The 13,303-nt window shown below is 35.0% G+C and overlaps 1 protein-coding gene across 1 annotated transcript; it reads right to left on the minus strand.

Moving 5' to 3' along the window:
* Positions 1–10,092: 10,092 nt before the first annotated feature.
* sod2 (superoxide dismutase 2, mitochondrial) lies at positions 10,093–13,128 on the minus strand. Its single transcript, XM_059512664.1, has 5 exons — positions 12,983–13,128; positions 11,910–12,112; positions 10,803–10,919; positions 10,507–10,686; positions 10,093–10,242 (listed from the first exon to the last, which is right to left on the minus strand). Exons 1-5 carry the CDS (start codon positions 13,009–13,011, stop codon positions 10,097–10,099), a joined length of 675 nt encoding a protein of 224 aa, XP_059368647.1. The 5' UTR covers positions 13,012–13,128; the 3' UTR covers positions 10,093–10,096.
* Positions 13,129–13,303: the final 175 nt, after the last annotated feature.

The raw sequence follows: 13,303 nt of genomic DNA on the forward strand, positions 1-13,303 counted from the left end.
CTGTACCAACTGGAATATGACATTGATTAGTCAGTTTAAATTTCATCATTCTAAATGAATCATTCACTTTAGGTTTTGAAACAATTTTGAAAGTGTTCTTATCAACAATTCATAAATAAACATAAAAACTGGAAACAAACATTACATTTAACACCACCATCAGCTAATAGTGATGACAGGAATAACATAATCAAACATAAAATTAAAAGAACATTTTACAGAGCCCCTAAGGGACAAGATAATTTTCAGTTCTTTTGCATTGTCTTGCAAAAATGTTGTTTCACAGACAAACTTTGTATGTGCTTGTAAAACTTTTGCTAGAAACTTTGCATTCATTCACAAAAGCATTGAAATATGGTTTTTACTTCCACTGTATTATTTCCACCACAAAAGGTTTTACGAGGAAATGCAAAGATCTTTTGTGGGAACGCGATGCCTTTGCAAGAGAATGCAAAAGAGAATGCAAAATGAATGCAAATGAATACAAAAGCATTCATTTTTTACCTTTATTTCATTTTTTTTCCCATTACCATGGTTCCATAATAATCCTAGAACTCATGATCTGTGGGAACTCACAAACTCTTAACAAATCAGCAACATTTTCCCATATGTCATAATTTGTTCAGACTCAACTCTGTTAGGCTAGTTAGTTTTAAATGTTTTTATATACATTTAGTTTCCAAAGCGTCTGTGACTCAAAAGCTCCATATGCTGAATGAACTCCTTTCTAACATTGTAGCTTCATGATCACTATACGGAGGTACACAATCGTTAACAGGTCATTGTAGGTGAAAGGCCTCGTTTGGCCTTATCCAATCATAACCCATCTGGAAGCAGGAAATAGGACTGAAGATGACTTTACTGTTTTCCATTGCTCGGGGCTCCATTGCTCATTGCTTTATTTCCAAAGCTCAGGGGTTTTTTGCTTCACATTTTGCATTTAGTTCAAGAACTTTCCAGACCTGCCATAAATTCCAGCTTTTCAAAGATCACGATGGAGTTTTTGTTGAGACTGAGAGGGTTTAGTCAATTCTTTTGTAATTTCTGAGGTTTTCATATATGGCATTCATTCAGCATTCTTGAGAAGGTTCCCTTTGACTTGTTTCATAATTTAGCTGTTTTTGTAAACAATGCCCAAGCAACTCTTTGACCTGCACTAGTCTGACTTCTTTCTAAAACACATAATGCATCTATAACCTTTATTTAATATGGCAAAGATGAACACCATTTTCATTCTGTGTGTTGCTCATCATATTTTTGTTGAATGACGAGTGGGCTGAATGAAAGAAGAAATGAATAAACAAATAATGATACCAAAAGAGACATAAATATTTCTCTGAAAGGTTAGCTGTGTACTTTCTCATAGAATCTCTCAGCTGTGGAGATTTAAAGCATCTGTTTTTGTCTACAGATCTGCTGATGGAAAAACCCCAGGCAAGGAGAAAGAAGAATCTTTACAAACAAGAAAACACAAAAGTGAACGTGCAAACATACCCTGTCAAATGTTCACCATATTTAAAAATTTTATGCTTTATTTTAGCTTTAATGCTGAACTCTGAAATAGATTATGATATTCACGTTGTGTGGCAGACATACAGCTCTTTGCACAATACCTCTGGCCCTGATTTTTGTCAGAACTTGCCTAAATAGGCCAGTTGATGTTAAGGGGTTAAAGCAATTCTATTCTGCCCTTTGAGCCCATAAAATAAGCCTGCTCTTTAACCTTTGGCTCTCTGTCAGCCTTCCTTTCCCTTTTGAACTGAGCCTCATATTCTTCAGACCTCACTTGAAAGGGCCAGGTCTGTATTTAGCAATTACTTATAAGAAAATGATATAAGACAAGCACTGATAGACTCTCGAACAGAATCAATCAAAGAGCATGGGGAAAGATTATTTGAACCACACTTTGAAGACACTTTCGATAAATATGGTACAAAAAAATGTATGAAAAATACATTTTTGAAACATGAAATGAAATGTAAAATGTAAAGTGTAAATGTGAAAAAAAACATAAAAAAAAAAAACTAACAAATGGCCAGTGGCGGCTGAACCTCAGGATGTTAACTAAATTAAATGTTATATTACATTGTCTATTTATTAGCCTAAAAGAAGTTTGTAATTTTTGCAACCTTGTTTACCTAAATAAATCAAATAAATGTTTAATTTAAAACCCTGATTCTAACAATAAATAACAAGCAACAATTATTTTGAAAAGTGTTACTACTACTTCAATTTCAGCTGTAACACACCTCCAATAATGTCATTATTAAGCTAAATTTACTTTAGTATTGTTTCAGTTTAATAGCTTTGCTAAAATCATCAATTATAAAACAAGATCAGTTCAGATATAAGCAGCTCTGCAGAATGCATTTTAATTATTCACAGTGTCATAATTGATACCAAAGTACCATCTGACTTTAGTGGAAGAGTTGCACAGTTGTTATCTGAGGATAAAGTTATGTATTTATGGCCATTAGTAAGTAGGACAACAGGAGGATGGGGGGAGACTTGTTTTCTAAAATAAATCAACCCAAAAATCTTGACCTACAGATGTGTGGAGTGATGGATGGATACTGCAGCAATAGCCTTTCAGTGGAAAAAAGACATACGTTGATTAAGCGACAAGTGTTGCTCATTCTGACCTGAACGCTGAATTCTTTCCATTTGTTGTCTCTGTTGTCTTTCCTTTGGCTGTTTCAAGCTGCTTGTGCAAACAGAGGGATATTTAGAATCATTCGATGACAAGAATTAGCAAGAGCTACACCTGGGTATAGTACATCACGTCCTGAGTGGAGCTTTATGTCAGACATGCGGAGTCTCCTCAGATGTATTCCAGAGCCTCCATGTCTTTCTGACAATAAAGATTTTTTAAATGCATTGTAACCTCCAGTGATTTTCACTGAATGCGAACGCGATGATGCAATCATTTTTTCCATAAAAAGAAGAAAACTCAGTAGAACGGAGAAAAAAACCTAACCTAGATTTCCTATTTACCTTGAAGAAAAATGGAATCAGGTCAGGCAGAGATATCTAAATGTAGAAACAGATTATCATTTTTGCATGAATTTTAAAGTGACTTAAAGGAATATTCCAGGTTCAATGCCAATCTGTAAACATTAAAGGGGTCATGAACTGCCTTTATTTTTTATTTTGTACTACTCTGAGGTCAACTTTTTTTTTTTTACATCAAACTCATCATAATTGAGATGTTTTGACCCCCTTCAGTGAAGCACATCGTTTGAATAGGTGTGGCGTATTGTAAACTTGGAGTTGTGTATGTTTGACAGGCTATATCCTTCATAAATGGATGCTGCTGTTAGGTTTTAGGTTAAACATGCATAAATACCCACTAGCCTACAAATCTGCAATATGAATCTGAATCTGTATCGAATTGCTCCTTGTTTGTAAACGAATCCACAGTAAAATGAAGTAAATAAATGACCAATTTCTTACAGACGCGTTCTGAAGCTTTATTATAAATAAAGTTCATCAAATAAAGTTTATCGTTTGATTTCTGCGTTGACTTGCATTTGCCGCTCTCATCTTTACTCACTATGTGTGCAAATCAATGGGCGGGGCTAAACAGGCAGTGATGTAGAAGCAGGCGTTGATCTTCTTCTGCGGAGGCGGAGTTAAGCCGCACTATTACGTCATAAAGTGGCCAATTCCACAAACTGTCGTTTTGGCATATTGGCGTTAAATTTATGCTGTTTTTAAACCAACAACAAAGTTTGGAGTTCTGAAAATTACAGAATGTTTTTATAGCACAGTGACATCTTATATTTTCTCAGTTTACAACCCCCCGTTAAAATAGGTAATATAAATAAATAGTTTAGACGGAAGACGTAAACTTTGTGTATTTTAATACGATTTGAGGGTGAAAAAATTGCTTACATTTATTAAGCTTCATACTAGTCATTCTAAAGTTCTTAAGAATTAGCCCCATTTGCTTTCATTGTTAGTGCCTTACTGTAACCTCAGTTTTAAAGAAAAACAAGGGTCCACATTATTTTCTGCAGTAATCAAAGTATGCCCCAAAGTGCTGTTGATTTCAGCTTAACTTGTTTTGAACCCAGGAAAATGCCTATAATTTACGCGGTTTGAAGCTTAAAAATCCTCACCTAATGTTTCTCACACACAAAACCTTTTAATGACGGTTGTTTCTCTGTATTTGTTCCTTTATAGATGGGCCAACTGATCTTTTAAAATGTGTTGCCTCATGATTTGGCACTGTGGGATAGTGTTTATTTCAGCTGGCACTGGGTTCTCAGTGGGGTCCATCACCATTGCTTGTTCTTGAAAGTTGTATTTACAAAATCTGTATCATAAAGCTGGCTTTCGGCAAGAGTGCATGTTATCACAAAGTCTAGTGGGCTTTGTGTTACCTAACCTTTCCAAAACAACATGTAGGAAACGAAAACTCAATTGCTCTTTAACCCCATGGGTCAATTTAAAACACGATAAGAGTTTCATGGTTGTCAGTGACATGCTATGCTGAAAAATTCTTCAGGTGTGATACCGTCTGACAAATCGGAAGATACTGGTGTTTTCCTTAATTATATAAGCATTTTGGCGAGCCAAAGCATTTTCATGTTAACTATCGGATCACTGAGAACCAGATGTTACACATAAAATCACGTCGACCTTTCATGAAAACCTCTTTTGAACAATGTTGGATGGAGCCTCAAAGTGAAACAATTCAATTTTCCATCTAATTAGCTGGAAGGTTTACCCCACAGATCCATCTTCCTCAAAGTAGTGCTTGAACGTGAGCGGATCAAAGTTTGATCTTTCAGGCAGGTGTTTTTCTTTTCGATCTCTCCATGATCACTTCTCTTTGGCAGGGTAAAGCTTTTGAACATGTATATGTTTTATGATGGAGAGTTTTTTGACCGGCAAGTGAGAGGTAAAAGTTAAGCTGCTTCTCTTGCTTGCAAGGCTATGCTAGTTTGCTCAGTGTTAATGAAGCAAGCTGTTTTGTGATTACCACAGAATTGTATATTTTCTTAAGATATTAAACTCTAAACCATGTCTGACTTGCAAGAAGTGTACATTCCTGTCTGACACGAACAAACGCTCATTTAAATTTTGACAGTTTACCTATTGTAAATAACACAGCTTTGTGTATTTTGTTTCAAAAGGCGAACAGTCCAACTAACATCAACTTTTAGTTCCAAGTAATAGCGATGCTATTGTAACACACTTCTAACAAAGTTTGTCAAAAGGCATGAGAAACTACAATGTCTAACAGTACAGTGTAGATATGGATCAAAGGTGAATTTTGTCATTTTCAAAAATTTGGTTGGGAAATGACATTTTTTACTCACATTGTATGTCAAACTGAATTTACAGTAGGCCTACTCTTCACTGACACTATGCTCCTCACACTTCTTAGTGAACAAGTACAAAGTGAGATTTTCTGCAAATAAAAATCAACCCATAAGTAATTGAACAAACACTTTTTTGTGTTTCATCTTTTCTACTTTTTTATCTGTCTTTCATTACTTCCGGTTGACACTGTGAACATTTTGCATTAGTAAGGACATGGTGACAGAAATGGTGTAAATAAATATGATTTGATTAATTACTGTGGGTGCCAAGTGAAGCAAGAGGTTTTATGATAAGGCATAGAAAGAGAACCCTGGGGTCCTACAGCAAAACAGGCACCTCAGACAACACCCAAACAAGTGCTCATTCTCTCAGGCCAGTGCTTCTGAGTTTCATTTTGGAAACTGCAGTAAAAGATGTGACAATGTGAGGCAGAAACAGAACATTTTTAAATAGAATGTAATTTTTCATGGTGGTACCAAGGTTTTTATTTCGATAATATTGTTATTATTTTATTTTATTATTATGTTTTGTTTTTTATGGCTAAACTGTGAAACTTTCTGTTTAATGATTTCTCACACAAAAACCCATTGGCATAAGCAGTAGTTAAAGGGGTGGTTCGGGATTTTTGACATCGGACCTCATTTTTAAGTCAGCCTGGTTGTTATTCATCAGTGGAGACATTTTAAAAAAAAAATTATCCAGTCTTTATATTTGGATAGATAGCCGATTTCTAACATTATTCTCTCAACGGACATTTGCATCGATAGTCTAGTGTTATAATTGATTTGCGTTTGGTGCACTGTTGAGTGGGTAAAACTGTTTTTAATGGCTGGCTAACATATACCCATTGACTCGCGCTAGCCTAGCATCGGCCAACTAACCAAATATAAGGACTGGATAATTAAAAAAAAAAATGTCTCCACTGATGAATAACAACCAGGCTGACCTAAAAATGAGGTCCAATGTCAAAAATCCCGAACCACCCCTTTAATGTGGCATTATGAGAAATTGGAGGAAACTGCAAACAGACAATGTGACAGATTATTGTTTTTATTCAGATCTAAACCACTAATAAATGTGGCTAAATCACTGGTATGATGAGAGTTTTCTTGGTTTGGTGGAGAAAGTGGGAAGCACCCTGTGAACAGCCAACTCATTCACGCGGGCCTCTCATACCACTGCTGCTGGAAACATCCTAACAGCAAAAATTTGAAACATTTGGATAATTTAGTATGTAATGACAAAACTTTTCACGGCCATGAATATTTTCTGTCCCAGTTGTTGTTGTAGCAAGTCTCAGTACTGGCCCAGCCAGTAAAATTTCATCATTTAGAATTCTGAGGCATTATCTGCAGTTTCGTTCTTGTTAATTAAAACAATAATGATTTCTATCATTTAAATAAAGCTGAAATATAATAAAAAAGTGTATTACTAATTAAAAAACAACAAAACTAGAATTATAACTGTTGTATGAAATAACGGAAATAAATACTATAATAGTATATAAATAATACAAAAATAACACTTGCTATTTATAAATGTATCATTTGTTCTCATTTCATTTATTAATTTTTGCTTATTTTTTTTTAAATTAAAAAAATCAAAAAAAAAAAAACTATTTTGTTAACAAATTTGGGTTCATGTTTTAGATGCCAAATCTGGGATGACAAATTCGGTGTGGCCATTCAAAAAACATTTAAACATAGCATACTCACATAATCTCTCACTAAATGTCCCTTTGGTCTTGGAACACATGAGGAATCATAACGTTGTTCATCTACCTCAATATATATGAGAAATGTACTAAATTCCAGAATGAGAATCTTGAACTGTAACCTCTGTTTGGATAGACACAATTTATTCAATACCAACCCCTGGTCTACCACCACATTTCTTTCAGAAATAATAATACCCAAACCCGCCATTAAAAGTACCATAATGGTATTTGTGGTCGTCAGGCCAACGCGCCTTGTTCATCTATCAACAATAAAAATACAGAAAATGCAGAAAAGAAACAAGCCACACAATGTGTGGCACAGTGCAAAGCATCACTGGATCACGTGGAAAAAACATTTACATTCTGTGCAAAACATAGAATGAAAAGATTCATTTTCCATCTCTTCTGTTATGATTAGACTAGTGGTCTCAAAGCAGACATGTTTCCATTTATACACAATACTCCTTAATGAAAGACTATTTTCAGCAACAGCATATAAAAGTCTAAGAAGAACATTTATCCTCTATATTTGAAATTAATCAGTAGCAAAAATACTCAACTTTAAAAATCTGTCAGTGATATGACATACGAGAGTGGAAAAACACTCCTTTTTAATGTGTCAGTGTGTCATAATCATCAACAGAAGAGAAATGATATGCATCTCATCACTCACCTCTGTTAGTTGAGAGTTTTAAATTAAGTTATATGCAGCTTTAATCACAGACAAATGTTTTTCCTGGCAAAGAGAGTGAAAGTTAAAGTTTATAAGCATAAGAAAAGGAAATTAGGAGAGCAGGCGAAGGTTGTCAACTGACAAAAGACTGTTTGTTTCTGACTTTCGACACAATAAATTTATCAAACTATTATGAGAAACACTAAAACTGATCATTTATATGGGGTGTAAATAAGGAGACCACAAGAAAGATGGAAGGACCAATAGAAATAAATAGCAGTGAATAAGAGAAAACAAGAAAAGGGGTCACAGCACTCTTGGAAAAAGAGAGGGTGTTAGAAAATGAGTAGCAGACAGATAGGTTGGTAAAATAGGGAAGGCTGAGCTTGATGAATAGATGTTGGTATTTTCCTTCTTTCCTTCCAGAAGCTGAAGAAACTCTACTCTGGACTGCAAGCCTGCCTACTTTACGAGCCATGTTGGAAGGAAGCAAACTCTGGCACTCTGAATTTAAGAGGAAAAAAGTAGGCCACACCAAAACATGCCATCAGTCCGAGTTGGAAAAAGACTAATATTAAAGGGTTTTTCCAATGAGCAGGCAGAATTTGAGAACAAAATCTTTGACATTTCTGTTGCACCTGAACCCTCATGGAAGCCGCAACCTAGAAATCTTCTAAAGTAATCAAATGCGTGTCTAACAGTGGATTGATGATGAATGACATCAAGCTTTGGCAAATCACAGGGCTTTAACAAAGTCAAGTCAGTGCCTCAGGATCAATCTTACTCTCAGCTGTATGACTCAGAACCTAATCGTCTTAAGTTACTAATAGCAGATTTCACGTTTCATTAAGAGTGATTTTAATTGGCGCTGAAAGGGAATGTCAGTGAGAGAAATCATACTCAAAAAGGGTTGAGAGTGGGTGTATGAAACTCAATTTGTGTTCAACAGCCTCACGGGTCATGTTTTCGGGGCTCTAAGTTAAGTTTCAAACCGCACCAAACACATGGACTCGAAGGAAGTCCTCTGGATCAAAAAGCTTGGTCTGGCACATAACAAAAGGAAAACTGTCAACTGCCAATGCAATCTCGCCAAAAAGAAAATGCATAAACCTGCAGCAAAAGAATAAAGGCACTTTACTGGAGAAGACTCTAAAACCATCCCTATTTTTCTCTGTATTTTTCATTTTTTTTAAAAGAAAGAACAGTTGAAATGTTTTTAAAAGGAGAATGTCAGGACACTGTCATAGAATGCCAGAACAAAAAAGAAACTTGTTTTAAACTCAGTTTGACTTGGCCACTGTATTTCCGAGGTGTGTGTGTATGCACTTCGGCCACCTTGTGAATTGCAGTCTCACAATAGAAATTAATAAATGAAGACACAAAGCAGCCAAAAAGCACTCTGGAAACAGGGTGTAAAAATGTTTTAAACCCCAAGGTGATATGATGTCCATATTAATTCTCAACTGAAAATAATGTAACATCAGTTTGATCACAAAAAACCACGAGGGGCACTTTTGATCATATTCCAAAGAAAAAGAGAAAACAACTGACAGAAAAAAAAGACCACTACAGTGATGTCAGTTTCAATTGATGGAAAATTGTTATTGCAGATGGTTTCTTCACTGCAGAATCCATTCAAGTCTGGTTATCTAGACTTTCATGCAAAACCCTCTTTCTATTTTAACCCTGTGGTATTTGGCACCCTCTGCTGTTCTTACAAGAAGAAAACACTTCATGCACTATTGTAAAGTAATTACACTGGAAGAGCATCTGTCTATTAAAAAGAAACGATCCAAGTAATTTAACGGTTCCACTGCACTGAAGGACATGCTTTTAATTTTCAAAACAATTTGATCTTCTCCATCTACTGGGATTTTTTGTTTTGTTTTAATTTTTTACAAGCACTGCGTTGCTTATTGACTCCTTTATTGAGCGCATCCAATTCTAAAGATCAGACAGATCATAAAACACACAAGTTACAACTTGGCTATAACAGGATTGAAAGACTGAATGCAGTAAGGTGTCATTTAATACAATATTTTACTACTATTCATATTTTATATAAGTAATGTTAAAAAAATTTAATATGATATTAATATAATATTAATATTGTATAAATGTCATTTAGGCTTTAAAAAAAAATCAAGAAAACACAAAGACCGTGTTCAAACAATCTTTTAATTTGAATTTACTGAAAGCATGAACGTACATATTCTTTGATTTCGACTCAACGATAAAGCAAGCTACGAGTTACAATGCATAATTCTGCAAGGCAAATTAACTTGTCAAGAAAGTCGTAATGTTGTCTGATTATTTGTGCGCTTTGAAGGTCTAAACGGACAGTGTTCCTTCTTCCTCCTCTAGTTTGGTGCAGTTTATTTCTTGGCGGCTTGCAAACGCTTGCTGACATTCTCCCAGTTCACAACATTCCAGATGGCTTTAACATAGTCAGGTCTAACATTCTTGTACTGGAGATAGTATGCATGCTCCCAGACATCAATCCCAAGTAGTGGGACGAGACCTCAAATTCAAAAGGGAAAGAGTGTAGTAAAATTCAAAGACTTTAACAACTTTAAAAACAAATGATTTATTTCTTTTTGGAGTTTACCAGAATATTGCTTTACCTTAAGAAATACATACAACTGCTACATATAAATGGATGACTCAGTGTATTCACTAAGGGTCTTGTTAAGAGTGTATAAAAAATTACAGTGCGAACTCTGGGGATTCATACCTTTACTACCAAAATAGATCTATTCTCTACTATTCATTGTGGAATATTTACCTGTAGTGCCCTGCAAAGGGTCTTGGTTTGCACATGCAGCAATCCTCAGTCTTCCAATGTCCTTATCAAAGCCCAGCCAGCCCCATCCTGAGCCCTGAACAGCCACTGTGGCAGCTGACATCTTCTCCTTCATCTTCTGAAATGAGCCAAAGTCACGCTTGATGGCTTCTGAAAGCTCACCTGTAATAAAAAAACAAAGACTTATCACATACAAATACATGCTCCATGAATGAAAAATGAAATAGCAGTATAGATGTGTTTAATCGACGTCTATTTATGTGTACAGTGACTCCTACCCTGTGGTTCTCCTCCACCATTCGGTGACAGATTTGTCCAGAATATGGCGTGATTAATATGGCCACCACCGTTAAATTTCAGTGCAGGCTGAAGGGAGACTTGAGTTGTCACATCACCTGTAACACAGCAAGGTCAAACCTAAACAATTGTTATATGCAATGAAGACATTTCGAATAGTATGCTAAGTCCTTCGATTGTAGTAAAAGTAAACTAATTTTTATACTGCTACTACTGAACCATTCATGAAATACATAATACTGGTCTACATTATATATGATTTAGGGAAAGCAGTGAAATTTCAGTATTATTTATATACTAATCTAGCATTTATTAATATTTTGAATTGGCTTTTAATTTTATATTTTCTGTTGTCATTTGAATTTTAGTTTATGTTTTAGCAATTTTATTTCATTTGTTATGTTTATTAGTTTTTTTTTTTTTTTTAATGTTCCCATTTAGTTAAATACTTAAGTTTTAGTTTGTTATTTTAGTACGTAAACATTTTATTTCAGTTAGCTGCCAGGCAACATTTCCAAATTATGTTTACATTTTTATACATTTATATTTTCACCTAAAATTAATATTTTATTTGATTTTAGCTTTATTTCAACTAATGAAAATAATTTTAATAAATGTACTTTAATACAAATTATTATTTTTATTTTTTTTACTTTTGAGCTTTAGTCTGATCCTTAAAAAAAACAATGGCTGCCAATTGAAAAACCAACAGATGCATAACCATGTTTTAATGTATGTAAAGGAGGTTAACTTAAAAGTTTACTATCATTCCCATCATGTTATCATTCTCCTATCAAATGTTTATTTTGTCCAGCTACAACAGAGTTGTCGACTAGGTCTTCTATTTTTTTTTTCCATGGAAAATATCCCCAAGAATAGTGCATACGATTGCATGAAACCGTACAGTAACATTTCAATTTGGAACATAATGAAGGTGTCATAGTATGAAGTGATTGACCAGCCAGACCAAGCCCTAAGATGTTTGCTGGTGTTGTGCAGTCTAATTTTTACCTAGAAAACCACCGTTCTATCAGACAACAATCACAAACGACAGAAAAAAAAAGTAAAATAATCTGATTTGTTCTTACCCTTGGCCAGTGCCTCTTGATATTTTTCCTCAGTGACATTGAGGTTGTTGACATATGTTGCATGGTGTTTGCTGTGGTGAAGCTGCATAATCTCAGCACAGATGTGAGGCTCAAGTGCACCATAGTCATATGGGAGGTCAGGCAGTGTGTGCTTCTGTCTGGAGGACACAGCACCCAAGATGGGGGTCAAGGTGGCAGCGCACCTGGAATCAACAACAATAAATCAAAAAGATTAAATATTTTAATATATGAAGTAAATAAGCTTTGCAATCAGAGTATTGCAAGAATTTGGCAGGGGTGTAGGATATGTTGCAAGATATGTTGGATTACTGTGGTGAGCGCACATGGGACTGTTGCTACATGATAGCCGTCAGATGACCAGAACAGAGGTTTTCAAACTGGGGTCCATGGATTTACAAAATAAATTTTCCCTCTAACAATTAAAAAAGTTAAAATTAAAATATTGAAGTGCCTTTATATTTAAAAAAAAAAAAAAAAAAAAAAAAAAGGGTGCCTCTTGCAAGGCATCATAATATGTGAGTGTCAAAACATTTTGAAAACCTCTGGTTCAGAGAACTATCAACATAATACTGATTGTGTGCCAATATACGTGTGATTTTTTTTTTAGTAGGCCTGTTTCCACCAAAGCTATAGTGAAACTGATTTGACTGAGTGTCTTCTCATAAAGTTTAATATTACTATTGTTGTTCCAACAGGTTTGTACGGTTAGTTCAAATAAAATCTACCTGTGTAACTTACACATTAAATTAATGGATTAGTTATTTCTAACAGGCTAAGCTGTTGTTTGGCAGCCTCAAATGGGCAGCAGCTAAATGCTATTTCATGTACAAAACTTTAAATCAACACATATACATCTATAAATAAAAACACCTGAAACTGTACTCGCAATATCGTTACCCAAACTATCATAGTTTGATGCTGTTAGCTTGGTCGCTCCACCAAAATAAAAGTGCGCAGTTTATTCATACAGCCTTTGATTTAATAATTTAAAAAGGCCTGGTTATTCAGTTAGCAGCACACAATATGAGTGCTGATTCAGACTTTATCTTTACCTGCGGACATATCCGACTCTGCACAGCATACTCTAGTCCGTCACACAGCGACACATGCACTTCACAAACCGAAGCTCTCTCCATTACAGCCTGCCCTTGAAATTTCAACTTCAACTTGGACTAGAGCGAACCATTATATCAAAATAGGGGTCAAACACTTTTTTTTATTGGTTACGGATTTCACAATACATTTTGTTAACGTGTGAAATATTAGATGAGACAATTAAAAATAATAATAATAATAATAATTGAGTATATATATATCCCTGATGAAGGAGATTTGTGTAAGTTAAAGACGGTACAAAAACCGAGCACCCCCTG

Source organism: Carassius carassius, chromosome 27 (assembly GCF_963082965.1).
Source record: "Carassius carassius chromosome 27, fCarCar2.1, whole genome shotgun sequence".
Taxonomy (NCBI): Eukaryota; Metazoa; Chordata; class Actinopteri; order Cypriniformes; family Cyprinidae; genus Carassius; species Carassius carassius.